Genomic DNA, 15,301 nt, shown 5'->3' with positions numbered 1-15,301 from the left:
TACATGGTCATAGTTGCATTGCAGGCATTTCTTTACAAGCCTTATTCTTATTGCCTTATCCATGGGTATGCTCATCAACGGGCAATACCCTCAACAGAATCAAGTATAGGGCTAACATTCCTTTGTCATATTTGCAATGCAAACCCTGTGTTTCCTTAAAAACTTATCTATGGACCTTTGCCCTACTACTATACATAGCACACACAAAATCCCTAATACAGGTAATATAGCAAGACATTTATTGATATGACAAAGGTGTTTTATTTTTCTGCAGATATTAGTGGGAATCACACACACAATATTTATAAGACAAGTTTGGTCCAAAAAAGCAATGCCTATATCACATGTCATACTTGCTGTCAGTATCGCATGCAGGACTATGGCTTAACACCCACTTGCACATCAGTATTAAACCTCAATCTCCCACAGAGTAGACTGTGTAGATTTCTCATGGAGTTGCCCTTTCAGGTTACCCCATTTGAAATTCACATTCCCTGTGTGGAGGATTTAGGTTGTGGCTTCCATAGGGGTGCTGGATTTCAACTGGAATAATCCAATCCAAATGAAGCATGCATGTAATGTTTGAAGTCAGGACTAGATACTTTTCAGAAGTTGCTACAGCCATGCATGAACACATGTGTGTGACAAAATTGCCCATCAGAGATAAGAGCACAAAGAAATAAAAACCTTGGAATGCTGTTGTTGATTCAGTTGCTCTATGAAGCTGATACTCTGTAAGCTCTACCTCTCTCCTACCTCTACCCACAACATAACAACTACCTACAGTATTAGTCTCTGCTACATGTTAGTAGTGATTAAAATGAAAAACTTCATGCTTTTAGTGATTGAGATATAATAAAAGCGAGCTGTACAATGCTTGAAAAATCTACTATGTAAATATTTAAATATCAGTCTTCAAAGGGAGTCTGCCCCTTTTTTCAGTTTGGTTGTTTTTGAGACAGAAATTCTATGTATTTTGCAGTAGTGACGCTGTCACCCTGATTGTATATTTACTAATATTGTGAGACCTCAGTAAATGGGCAATTCCAAGCATCATTCCGCAACGCGAAGTTTACATATGCAAATTAGGGTGGTTTGGAAAAGTTTCTCCCACTTTAATCTTTCACTTACCCAAAATAGATAGCATTATACTATTCACCTTCCTAATTGGCTGCTGCATTAAAAAGAAATCACGTGTTGCGCTTTCCTATGCCGCCTGAAAACTAATGCTATATTTATCTTCCTTCCTGCAATGGCACCAAACTTAACTACTAACATCATGCATTTTGTTCTTCTGATGAAGGATTTTAAATTTCTTCAAAATAAATTGTTCACAAATCTTCTACATGTATTATATATTTACCACAACACTTGAAACAGAAATTAACAAGTATTCTCACTGACACTTGTTCAATATAAGTGATTTGTTTGGTATTTCCAGGAATCCCGTCTTCCTATTAGACTGCGTATACTGGCACTTCGTACAGGACTAGAAAAGCATTCATATTGACCAACAGTTCTTTCAAACTTATACACTGCAATTTGTTTACATTTTTGTTTACATACAATAATACAATTTCAACTTGAGCAAGTCATCTGTTTCAATGATACAATTCAACACATATAAAGCAACTGTCTGGTTAAGCAGAAGTTACGATGTCACACCTACAACTTGCCACAGTTATAGATCAAGTTACCAGCATGACAAAGTCTCAAAACCAGCAGATTAAATCTTGAAAGTCCCAAAACAAAATTCTACCAAATTCCCTTTTTCTTGTCATCTTAACCTCAGTATATGAGAGCATCACACTACTCTAAATTCCACGTTCTATGCTAAGTCCTAACTACAAGAGTATTGGAAGAAATTCTATGAAACTAATCAACTATTTGCATCTGTGTGTTAGATGTTTTTCTTCACAAGTATAAATCTTTATATACACACTCTACCAATCCTATAAACCACACGATGGTATCGTTTTCTCTCACATGGAGGTGAGCTACTGTTAGACGAATACTGATGCCATCCAAACATGACATGGCTAAATAATCTCATTCTCTGTTCAATGCTAATAGATTACCTATCTATTTTTCATCTTGATGATAAATCATTTCAAATACTCTTTTCTCCAGTTCATACAAAATGATATGACGTATAAACTGCATGAACAGCTCTTTTCCATGTACAACTCCTTCTGCAATACTGCACAATACCAATTTATAAATGATATGACAAAATAACAACTTGTTACCATGCTGTAGTTTGTGTTACCTTGACTAGTGTTACCGTAAAAGATGTCATCTTGACACCATTGCTGTTAAGAGGCCGCACTCTACTGATTAACCAACCATTAGCAGTGGGTGACATCTTCAAGCAGTTGCTTCTTTAAGTATGACACATCTTTATCTTCTCCCTCCACGCTCCCCTTTACGGTACTGTAATGAAATAAATAAATGTACAGATATTACTGACTACACAAATATCCTTCTTCATACCTGCTGGTTTCCTGTGGTGGGGTGGGGTACTGCTAAACCCTTACCCTTTTCAATGTGTAATTTGACAAAACTAGGGATTTAAGGATTTGGGCTAATGCAGGTCCATATTTATACAGATTTTATATGTGTAATGACTATAGATGTTTTACATGTGATTTTAGGTTTAAAATGAGTGAATTTAATGTGCTTTTCACATGTAGCATAGAAAATTGTTCAAAATCCATGCCAAATACTAGTATTATTTACACACACTGCCGCTTAACCACACCTGAAGCATGGTCTACCGAGATCGATCTTGCTTTTAAAACCACACCTGGAGCGTGGTCTAGCCTGATCGATATCGTTAAACCGCACCTGGAGTGTGGTATAACGAAATCGCAAAACCAAGAAGTAAGATTGCTACCTCTAGCAAGCGGAACAGTTTGGCTGGTTTGGGGACGTAAATTGTATAATAAATCTTCAAAATAAAGAGGAAAAAAATCAAGCAAATAAAACTTTTCAACAAGACAAGAATTATGTTCAGATGTTCAATTCATTCAAGGCAAGGGGAATGTTGTAGGGTGAATTCTGCATAGTGTGTGCAGGTCATGCTATTTTAGGGTTGCAGCATTTGTCACCGTTGGCCATCATAGAATTAAAAAATTTATATCAATGTGTTGTTGACACATCGGGAAATTTCTCTCGACATGTCATCAGGAAAATTTCTGCTTGTGTGTTTTCTTCATTACCGCCTTGCCAATTCAATGAAAATCCAAGGCAATTACCAACTTGCCCTAAAAAGTTGCCTTGCCCCTTCAGATCCTTAATTCAAGGGCTGGTATCATTGTACTTTTATTCACTTTTACTCAATGAAGAAATACTTACTTGTCCACTTCTCCTGTCATTTCTGGGCCCTCTTCCTCCTTGACGTTTTGGGGGTCTCTCACCAGGTGCAGGGGGGACTGGACAATCACGGATCATATGGGTGGTATCGCCGCATCTGTAACAGCTGTATCTGGATTGCTGTTGCTGATGATGGTGGGGGTGATGTGGGGGTCCCTGTCTGTTTCGGTAAGATGCAGGCCTATAACAGAAACAGAACAATAATTACATTAGCAGATCCAGGGGATGTTTTAGGGGGCACTCCCCACCCCATATTTTTGATAAAATCAAGAAAATATGCACGAGGCATCACTGGAATTGCAACAGATAATAACAACTAAAGGATTTACAGCATGCCATAAACATAACACAATAAAAATTTGCACTCAGAACCAGCTCTCCAAGTTTCTTGACAAATTACAGCAGGACAATAATAATTAATATATAACTCTTTGTCCAGGAGATATTTCAATCTAGCTCAACTTTGTTTCACAAGAGAAAAACAACACTGTCGTGGCTCACCCCGTCACACAGTTAACACCCTAATGTTTAGGTAGTTCCTACAGAAACCTATGGTACAGTGTCAACTTAGGACTACCCTGACCCTCCGTACAATGATATTGTGACTGCAATATCACCATAGAGTAGGCCAGGTGTGTTTCCAGACAATGGTTTACTGTTTTTTGGTTCTCTTACTTTTTTTCAATTCCGAAAAATCAGAAAAATATGGATTATTTACATTTTGAGACTTTGAAAACTGGACTGTCCGGGGCAAATCCCGGACACTTGGCAGGTATGCTCGCCTATTCAGATAACTATACTGCTATAAAAGAAAGCATTATTTTATCTTAATTTTCTTACCTTCTTTGGTCTGTTATTGGTGATGAATCGATAGAATGGGATCTATCATTGCCATCCTCCTTGAAAGCTCCCAGCGGATCAACATCCAATCCATCTCTGTAGTTATCCTCCTCTGCAGCTGATGAGTCCCGCCTGTCCTCAAAACGTCCTGGTCCAGCAGTCTGTCTTGCCGGCGGCTGATTCCAGCTGTTCTCGTCCCACTCTGTGGTGCTGTTGTTAGGAATCGCTTGTTCTACTTCACGGCTGTACGGTGGTGGTGGGGATCTGGTGGTGATTTCCGCCTGGTGCATGTGTTCAGGTAACATCTCACCAGGGTGGATGGGCTGCTGTAAGGGCATGCCTTGTGGTCTGAAATATATTAACAGGAGTAAGTGTGAGATTAACAATTCAAATTTCTCTGCAAAGATACCAATACCACCATTTCATACATACCAAGCAGTCGCAACGCTTGTAGCATTTACCTACATCCGTCGACTGAGATGACGAGCAAATGCCGATATATCGATCATAAGTCACTAGCTACCAGGCAATGTTCAGCGACAGTTGCTGGCCACAACTGAACACTGGTAGCATTGTACAATCGCTTCTATGCCATTGTTGACCCTGATGCAGCAGTGTGCATTTCACTGGGCGCACCCTCAAATCGCTAGCATTCGCTAAAAGCGCTTAAAGACGCTGCATAGATGTGCAAGCGAAACAGCTGCTTCAACACGTTGATGTCACTGCCAAATCAGGGTGAAAAATGGCATAGTATTTGATCATTTGCGATTTTCTTGTCACTCACTGCGAATGCTATTACGATATGGGGATACCGTGTAGCATTCATCTTACATAGATCCCTACAAAAATTTGCTGTTTGGAAAATTACATATTTTTAGCTAGGAGATGTCCAAACAGAGGATGAAAAACTTTCCTTTGGCCAATCAAACTTTTACTTATAAACAAGTTTTTTGCAGCTTAAAGAAACATGGTTTGAACTGGAGGTAATCGTAACTGGTAGAAAGGAATTTCAACATTTGTATTGTGTATAATGTACCGCAAGCAATGCGCGTAACAAGCCTTTTGCAATTGAGGCAGCGGCGGCAAGGCGGAAAACATGTTTGCCTGTATGAACTGACAGGATGTGTAGCTGTGGCAGGGGTGGGGGACAGGGGAATGACAGAGTCCCCCAGCCCTCTGTCTCCACCACTATCCGGTAATCTCTATGACATCACTAATGGAAACATTGCTGCTGAAGAAGCAAGATATAGTAAGATAAATACTTACCCCATAGGTACTCTGCCTGGTACACCCCATGCTGAATAGTATCCATGCTGTGGTTGCATTCCTCCCATGTTGTAGTTATACCCTGCACCTGGATAGTTTGCATACCCTCCTTGCATGATCTGCCCTGGCAACGGCACACCCCCTTGCCCTCCTAAGTTACGCTGTGATTCAAACAGCTGCGATACTTCTGGCAACAAATCTGAAGCTGAATCTGGACTATGCGCCATGCCGTGATCGCCTTGCTGTGCTAGCCTTTCTGTTAATTGTCTCTCTCGTTCGTCTTCTTCCGATTCTTGGGCGCTGCTACGTGGTGGAGTGCTCATGATGGCTGCAACAGTCACCCCTGATCCTGTGGACGGAGTGATAAAAGTCTGCATGGGCGGTACCATAGCTTCTCGTTCCTTAACTGTTGGGTAGGATAAGTTGATACTACCAACCGACGATATGGGCACTTTCTCTCCTGATATGGGCACAAATACTTTGCTCTGATCCTGCACTATTGGATCTTTAGTGTTCAAAGATGGAGCATCTGTGTTAATAATACTGTTTGGTTTGTTATCGTTTTGAGACTGTGGCTCTTGTGGGGCTTGAGTATCATCCTTGGCTGCATCCGGTGCTTTATCATTGGCTGGTTTACCCTCCCCACTGTCGCTGGGCTTGGAGGTTTGGTCTGTGCTGGCGCCCTCACCGCTCTTCTTCATGATGGTAACTTGTTGGCCTCCGGAAGTTTCACCACCTGAACTATTTTGCTGATTTGGGCTGCCCTCTACTGATCTGTCTGGTTTCTGAAATGGGACAAGAGGACAAAATAGTGTAAGATAAAGGGTAAAGGTCGTGTTGGAGCACTGCTCACAGGCCAAAGTGCCCATCTCTTTTCCTTGGTGTTTAGACTCCCATAAATTGTTGTGGGGTGGTTTACCACTCCTACACACAACAAGTTGCTTGACCTTCCCAGCACTATACATTTATACAGTAAGGTGCAGAGAGACAATAGTGCTAAAGTACCTTGTCTAAGGGCACAACTGCTGGGGTTTGAACCAGCATCCTTCCAACCATGAGACTGCACTATTGTGCCATCCAAGATAGTGTAACAATAACATATTTACTTTTGGTGTTAAATACTGGTACTGGTAGTCCAGTGATGGAGCATGATATAATGCACAGAGATGATGGATTGTATTACCTTGTCTCCTTGTCCTCCCTGTCCCCTTCTGTCCTTGCCACCTCTCTTCCCTTTACGTTCTCTCTACATACCTTGTCTCCTTGTCCATCTGGTGTGGATCGTCCACTTTTGCCACTCTCAGACTCGTCAGCCTGCTGTCCTCCCTGTCCCCTTCTGTCCTTGCCACCTCTCTTCCCTTTACGTTCTCTCTACATACCTTGTCTCCTTGTCCATCTGGAGTGGATCGTCCACTTTTGCCACTCTCAGACTCGTCAGCCTGCTGTCCTCCCTGTCCCCTTCTGTCCTTGCAACCTCTCTTCCCTTTACTACATACCTTGTCTCCTTGTCCATCTGGTGTGGATCGTCCACTTATGCCACTCTCAGACTCGTCAGCCTGCTGTCCTCCCTGTCCCCTTCTGTCCTTGCCACCTCTCTTCCCTTTACGTTCTCTCTACATACCTTGTCTCCTTGTCCATCTGGAGTGGATCGTCCACTCTTGCCACTCTCAGACTCGTCAGCCTGCTGTCCTCCCTGTCCTCTTCTGTCCTTGCCACCTCTCTTCCCTTTACGTTCTCTCTACATACCTTGTCTCCTTGTCCATCTGGTGTGGATCGTCCACTTATGCCACTCTCAGACTCGTCAGCCTGCTGTCCTCCCTGTCCCCTTCTGTCCTTGCCACCTCTCTTCCCTTTACGTTCTCTCTACATACCTTGTCTCCTTGTCCATCTGGAGTGGATCGTCCACTCTTGCCACTCTCAGACTCGTCAGCCTGCTGTCCTCCCTGTCCTCTTCTGTCCTTGCCACCTCTCTTCCCTTTACGTTCTCTCTCCTGTTTTTGCTTGGCTCGGATTTCACTAGCTGGAGGTGGTGTGTAGTCTTTCATGTAACGGATATCACGGCATTGGATAGTATCCTGCAAGTGGTGAATTCAGAATATAAATACAAGTTCAAATTAATTCATTAACTTGTCAATGGTTGGAACAAATACAAAAATGAAAGCAGGGTCTCAATCACAAGGAGGCAAGAACAATACAACTTGTTCATCCTTCACTGCCCACAAAGAAACTTGGCATGTTTTTCAAGGTCTTTAAAGTCCTTGAAAAACAAGGGTTTAAAAACCCTTGACAATAGGCTATTGCAGGTGAAATCCATACAACCCCTATGGAAGACATGACCTCAAATGGAGCTGCCCATTCAGGTAACCCTATTTGGAATTCACACTCCCTGTGTGCAAGATTAAGATCACGTCTTCCATAGGGGGTGTTTGGACATCAACTGGAATAGCCCAATATGTAAATGAATCCGTAATAGCAGCATCCATAGTAACCAATCACAGACAAGTGTGTTAATGCACCAATACATGCTGCACATTTTAGGCCTACCAAACTGAGCAATAGAATATTGGTGGGAACTTTAGTACATACCTTCTTTCCTTTGGATTCATCAACTGAAATAAGAAAGAAAGAAAGATGGAGTGTTATTTATGTGGTTGAATCTCCTTGGTGTAAATCAGCAAACACAAAATGTTTTACAGAAAACGTTTAAATGCCAGGTTATATAAAGGGTACAAAATTATTGTATAATATTCAAAAATATGTTTTGAAACTTCCTGCTAAACATTCTACCATAATGTTACAAATTAGTGTTGACAAAATATTTTGGAAATATCTTTGCCAGAAAATATTTTCTCAATAATATTGTGACAACATTTCTAAAATGTAGTTGTATTTTTTTAAATAAAAAACATTTTAGAAATATTTTCATGACTTTATAACCCCACATTTAAATGTTATTAAAATGTTTTGACCAAAACAAGATCATGTTTGTTTATAACACATTTGGGATATAATTTTTTAAAAACATTGCGATTCCCAAAGATTTGCCTCACCATGAGCTACAACTATCATATCTGTGTAATCAATTGCACTTTTAAAGCAAGTATACAAGCATTCAAGTTACATAAGATTGCTTGTTATATAGTAGTTGATGATTGGGTTGACACACAGATTGATACTCACTTTTGGTCTGCAGTCTCTGCTTCATGTCAATATGAGATTTCTCTTTGTTCTTCAGTTCAACTATATAAATCTGTTTTTCAGTCAACTGAGATAAAAAAAGAGTGCAAAATTAAAATTACAATAAATGTCAACAGATAAAATGAGAAATTAAAATTCAAACACCATCCACAATGCACCCCTTGCATTACGCAAGCCTCACATTGCGCACCCCTCACTATTCCACTCTAGTGACCGTGTAATGATTCAGGTGCTTCCACTGAATGGACTCATAATTCCAGTGATTAATGTATATCTTATTACCTTTAGCCAGATATAGATTAAACTTGTCACAGTCCTCATTCTAAGTGTATAGAAGATGTGGACCTGATTATGGCAACTGGTATAAATTTTGTGCATGAAGATTCTGGGACCCCCATGTAGGATGGATTTATGTTGAAAACACTTTCATCAGAGATGTTATATTTTGTGGCTATATCATCTTTCTTGTTTGGTTCTTTATTAGCAATGCCACTGCACCAGCGAGTATATAATAAGTAGTGACGTCAGCAAGTCTTTTGGACCTTGGATGATCTTCAAGGACGCTCATTCCATCCTTGAACTCTTGGCACCATTTCGTTGCTGTTGAATATCAAGGATTTCATCACCATTGCACATTTCAAAATTTCATTTGAGTTTTCATCACCATCAGGAGAAATTCCCATGATGATGACCCTGTGTTCACTTCTGGTAGTACCTGTGAATTCATGGAGGTAGGCTTCCTCTGAAGAGTGTCCTGCCCATAAACAGTGATGCAAAAATCTAATATTTTTGTGGTAATGTTTTGAAGGAACAAACTTTCAAAACATGAGACCTAATTCAATACTGTGTGACAAAGTAGCATACCTTGTTCTGTGAACTTTTTGACCGCCCTGTGTAATACAGATTTTGTTTGGAAACACAAACACACCACCCTCCACCCCAACTAAAGGTACTCAAAATTTCACACCTAAATTTAACATGTTGGTATTTGTGATGCAATCAAGCAAATTGAGTCTGTTGACTCAAATAAAATTCCACATTTTGATATTTCTAACAATTTTGCAACTTGGTTTCACTGAACACATTTCTCCCCATATCTGCAAACTAGAATTTCCAACCCATTTTGCTTGATCAAATTGCATATATGATACAATTTATATTTGCGGCACTTTAAGATTGGAATTTATTTATTATCTTACTACTTTGATAATAGTGCATTCCAGTGGCGCATTAGCTGTGTGATCCGAGAACTCCCAGCGAGCTGGGCGAGGCATTTCACCTTCAAACTCTTCCAACAGACTGCACTGCATTGCCTAAGAGAGGAAATAAAAGCAACACTTTCTTCAATAGATGAAATGGCTGTACAATGTACTCACTTTCTCTTAATAATGCATTTTAAACAGTACACAGGAAGGGCACTCAAGCACATTCCTACCCCCTACAACAATCATTCATTATAGCTCTATGCAAACCCTGGGGACGTTGCGGGAATGCAGGTTTGACACAAAATTTAGCAAATATTGTATGATTATGTACAGAATTTAGTAAATATCGAAAATGTACACAAAATCTGCTATTTTTCAAGTCCACATGCATATAAAATGCAATTTGCAGCGACATACACCGCCGCCGTAACATTCACTCTATCAGTCACGGCAGCCATTGTTATATCACAGTTTCGTCCATAGGTGGCGCACTAACACATGTCCCAGACGGGTGTTTCCTTGTAAGTAAATTACCCGGCATTAAATTCAGGCTGGTCACAACCCTCATGTAGTTTAGCATGCAAGTGCTAAATTTGATTGGTTTCTGCAACTTTGCGGGTATCTAATATGATGATCATGTGTTGATTCGCAACGGAACATGCAATATTTTATCACTGGACAGCAGCCATCAAACTACTCACAATATTGGACCTGCCTATCTCCACAATAGGAGATACTAAAAACAAAATTCATATCTTATCATTCTCTCAGCCGCAATTGGAAAGACCTATAGAGAGCATCCTGATGACGGACAACCTACCTGGAATGGTATAGCCTTGAACTCTTCTTTCAGCGGATACAGATGAGACAATGGCACCTCGTTATCATGGGCATAATCCAACCAACGAACATGAGCTTTGTTCTGCACATGGTAAACGAGAAAATATCAAAATAATGAGCTACAAGTAAATTGCATACAACACATGTTAGTATGTGTGTTATTTACATGTATTAATCATGGACTGAATGAATCTGTGAGAAAACAATGTTGATGGAATTCAGTTGATTCACAATACGATGCACCTCCAGCACGAACCACTGATCAAAATGATCACAACACAAAGCCTATGGCATATCAAAATTCGGAATAGGTGTATGAACCCCAGCTTGAACTAACGTGCACTACGGCAGCGAATTGATCACACAAAATTCTCTGTGGAGCTGTTTTCAACATGATTATTAATTTATTATTACACTCACATGAAAATGCAAGAACAACCAATGGTGGCACATCATATTGTGAATCGCACATTCTGTGTGTGATTCTGACTTTATACTAAGGCCTCCTAACCTTTGTGCTCTACTTATGCCATCTTTATTTATGTCTCTATACTTGATCATCTTTATTATTATTAATAATTACTACTTAAAATCATGTATTGATGAGATGAGATGTGATGTTAGAATGGGAGAACATAATTCTTCCAATTGCCAGAGGTTCACCAAGACTTGAAATAAGAACCAGGAGCAATTTCTGAAGAAACAGGGGCAATTTTCAAAGAGTAAATCCTTTTCTGCATATATACAATACATCATACTGGTACTACTGCATGAAGTGCAAAACTGGAATCAGGAGCAATTTGTTTTAGAAAATTGCTCCTTGTTCATGTTACAAGGACCAGGAGCAATTGGTGGCTTTACAAGGGCAAATTTGCTCCCTGTGCTCGCTTATTCAAGTCTTGAGGTACTCTTTTCTGGTTTCCATGAGTGAAAATCCAATATAACTGTTAGATTAAAATCATTATGATATTGTCTTAGTAAGTATTAGTAATGGTACTAATATTAGCTACAACTTGCTTTCTTTGCGCATGTACCAGTTTTCTGTTGAGCATAGCTCAGCTTCAAGGTCAACATATTTAAAGCCTTTAGTGATGGTACTGACAAAGCTATACCCTGTCACCAATTAATACAAAGTCACACAAACAAAACTAGTTGTAGCTTCCATCATTAATTTACAGTGATGGATGATTGCAAACACAAGATGCCACCTATATGATGCTACCAAGTATAATGAGAGGCTTGATTTCCGCTTGAAACTTAACATTGCTGCACAATTCATGCGTCAATTTAGTGAAATGTACGCCAATAAATTGTTTGTCAATACTAAAGATAATCAATGCACCTTCTGGCAATACACCAATCCGAGAAGTGTTTACTGTATTTGGCCCTCTACTGAGGGAAGTGCCGTAGTTTTAATTTGTTCAATCAACTCATGATCGTGTATTGAAAATCACTGTTGTGTACAATTCTGTATAGCACACTAACAAGTAATTGCTGGAACCCCCGACCTTGGGACACCGCTGTTTTATGTCGGGGACACCTCAGTGATGGCGTTTTTGGATTGGTGTATATTAATTTCAATATTAACAACCTCGGGTACATTGTGCTTGATTGCATTTACGAATACCGTATTTCGTCAAATAAACGCCGCCGGCGTTACATTTTTTCAAGGGGGCATTTATTCAAGGTCAATTTTAGAACGATAATTCCGTTAAAATCATTAGGTAAACTAAAACACGCTATAATGACGAACTATGAACTAGAAACACTGACTTCTGGTTCACTTCCGGGTTTCTGATCCAGATTTTTGCCAATTATTTACGCTATTATTGACCATGTGGGCAACTTGGTAAGCTTACTACACAAGATAGCATGGAAATATCGGCATTTTTAAACATCTTGGTTGAAAAAAGTGGTGGGGTGTTTATTTGAGGGGGGGCTACTATTTGACTAAATACGGTAGTGAGTTTTCAAATGAAAAGTTGCTTTGCAAAAATATGGTGGTTTATATATGAATGTTAGAAAGTGAAATTAGTGAATATTTTAATGTTATGAAGCATGCATGCACAAACACAAAGAAACATTGATGAGCTGATGTTATGCGTAGAATACTTTTATCACGGGAATTCATTTTCACAGCTGATACATGCAATATACTGTGCACAAAAGAATTAAAGTACCGTACCAGTTATGTTCACCCCTGTATATCCTAAACCACAATAAATATGTCAAAATTAAAACAAGCAGCCAATACCTGTATTCTGATTTAAGACCTTATTTGGTGATCTAAACCCTAAGGAAGAAATGAAATCAAAAGTTGCATTTTTGTGTTCTAATCAATGAAAGCACAACGCTAGTGTTAATGTCACAATGTGCTAATCAATAGGAAACACACGCTAGTTCTCTTGTTCCCTTTGAGTACAAATCAATAGGGCATGCAATGGAGCAAACTGCAACTTTTGAATTTGCATCTTCCTTGGGTTTATGGATTGTTGTGTCTCGTTGTAACTGGTACCTTAATTCTTTTGCGCACTGTATTTTGTCAGAGAAATTAAAATACTTAAAAAAGTCTTCAACCAAAAGAAATAAGTGACCTGGGGTCGATTGATAAAGCTTTTAACACCATTGTATTACAGGTAACCAGAAATATGGTGTGCCAAATAAAGCATTTTTCCTGAATTGGTTCCCTCAAATTGACTAATTGTAATACAGAACTGCAAAATTCTTGTGTGCCATATCTCATTTTTACTAGGCTAAAATCCTCGACATACAGCCTCTGAGTAAATACTGTAGGTAACAAAAAGTGCTCTTTGCTGAATGCAACTTCATTGCATTTGAATTCTTAGAAAATGTTAATTTCAAGTAACCTCTTGACATGTAATCAGGTGGATCCGATCATGACACATGTTATACTTTGATCAGCTCGTAATCGGCGTTAACATCAATATATTTTATTTCGAGAATTGCCTTGTGACATCTCGCCAGAAGTATCACAAATTATTAATTCAAACCCTATACTTTGTCTACTTTATTTAACATGCATAATAATAGACCAGACAGGTCAAATAATCACTCTAAACGTGGGTCTACTTTTCGGCGTAGTGCTAAAAGCCTAACAATTCCCGTCGATTAAGAGCTGATCAAAGTATAGTAAAGATATATGGGATGAAAGCTGATTAACCAACTGTTGCTATTCATGAAGAAATGAAGAGAGTGATTCATAAAAACTGAACAAACCTTGTAGATTTGGTGATTCCCAGAAAGAGCTTTCTTACCATGAAAGGAAATTATCAACGCTGGATGCTATGTAGACAGGTGAGTATTACCAGGCACCAATGACTTTATTTTGGGAGTATTAACCGACACCTGCTAGGTTTCTAGGTATGCGATTTCACTGGCTACCACAAAATTTGATATAAATATAACAAATGGCTCTTGCCGTTGATCCAAGCTATCACTAATCATAAAGCTGGACGTTACAGTGGCGGTGCAGACATTTGACGGCTAGCTGATGTTTATGGCAATGAATGCTTGATAATGATTTTAATTTACTGACTACATACCATAAGACTTGGATATAAGGAATGGAGAATTCACATGGGATGGATGGATGGAAGCCCCAGTCACCAATGCAGTACTGTACTGCTGCTAAATAGGGTTGTAGTGACTACATGCTTTTTGTGATGCTCTATAATCTACATGCACTTTCAATCACAATCCACAACAATGATACTGATTGGTTTTTTCATTGGAAGTGGTAATTCCATGCAAGAGTAAATCCATATTTTTAAGTCGCACATCACTTTACTTGATAATCTGTGCATCAAAGACAGTCTAGGGCATAATTTAGTGAAGAACATTGTGTAGCGCTTAGCTTAGGCCAAAAAAAAAAAATTGTTTGTTTGTCCACGTCCGACCGACTGTGTACCCTGGTCCCGACCGTGTCTTTTTTTTTTTTTTTTGGATTTTTTTTTTTTTGGATTTTTTTTTTTTTTTTGGATTTTGGATTTTTTTTTTTTGGTAACGATGGGACATCGTATAAAACAGTGGTTAGTATAAATTTAAAGAAAGAAAATGTAAAGAAAATGAACAGAATAACATGCAGAACCATCTCAAGAGTTAAACCAGTAAAGTGCTGTGTGTTTTGACTTATTTACCAGTCTTCAAATTAAAAAAAAAAAAAAAATCCGACCTACCGACCCAACTTTTTCATAAGCCTCTATGGACAAACAAACAATTTTTTTTTTTTGGCCTTAAGGTGGTACTACACCCTCTGATAAATTCTGTGACTAATTTTGCATTTTTCTGGTAACAAAAGTTATGTATATTATAGGGGTAAGGAATCCAATTACTTCACTTAAATTTCAGTGATTCAAGACAAGTAGTTCATTATATATGAAATTCCAGTGCAGTATCTGGATTCCTTGCCCCTATAATATACGTAACTTTTGTTACCAGTGTGTTATTATTTTTTGAGATTTTTATCAAGGGGTGTAGTACCACCTTAAATTGTGGAACATTTTGCTATGAAATATTATGCTCTTGAAAGACAAAGACTTGATTCATAATAAACAAAA

The 15,301-nt window shown here is 39.0% G+C and overlaps 1 protein-coding gene across 1 annotated transcript in view; it reads right to left on the bottom strand.

Moving 5' to 3' along the window:
• Nucleotides 1-1,380: 1,380 nt before the first annotated feature.
• LOC140159654 (uncharacterized) overlaps nt 1,381-15,301 on the bottom strand; it is a 44,646-nt gene continuing 30,725 nt past the window's right edge. Inside the window, exons 10-19 of the mRNA XM_072183148.1 lie at nt 10,705-10,806; nt 9,879-9,992; nt 8,662-8,746; nt 8,068-8,090; nt 7,353-7,556; nt 7,103-7,219; nt 5,482-6,266; nt 4,216-4,563; nt 3,358-3,556; nt 1,381-2,433 (exon numbers count right to left, since the gene is read on the bottom strand). Coding sequence (XP_072039249.1) covers nt 2,401-2,433; nt 3,358-3,556; nt 4,216-4,563; nt 5,482-6,266; nt 7,103-7,219; nt 7,353-7,556; nt 8,068-8,090; nt 8,662-8,746; nt 9,879-9,992; nt 10,705-10,806 — 2,010 coding nt within the window. The 3' untranslated portion in view covers nt 1,381-2,400. The remainder of the gene's footprint in view (nt 2,434-3,357; nt 3,557-4,215; nt 4,564-5,481; nt 6,267-7,102; nt 7,220-7,352; nt 7,557-8,067; nt 8,091-8,661; nt 8,747-9,878; nt 9,993-10,704; nt 10,807-15,301) is intronic.

This window comes from Amphiura filiformis, chromosome 8 (assembly GCF_039555335.1).
Source record: "Amphiura filiformis chromosome 8, Afil_fr2py, whole genome shotgun sequence".
NCBI classification, from domain to species: Eukaryota; Metazoa; Echinodermata; class Ophiuroidea; order Amphilepidida; family Amphiuridae; genus Amphiura; species Amphiura filiformis.
This window is presented reverse-complemented; position numbering and strand designations above follow the sequence as displayed.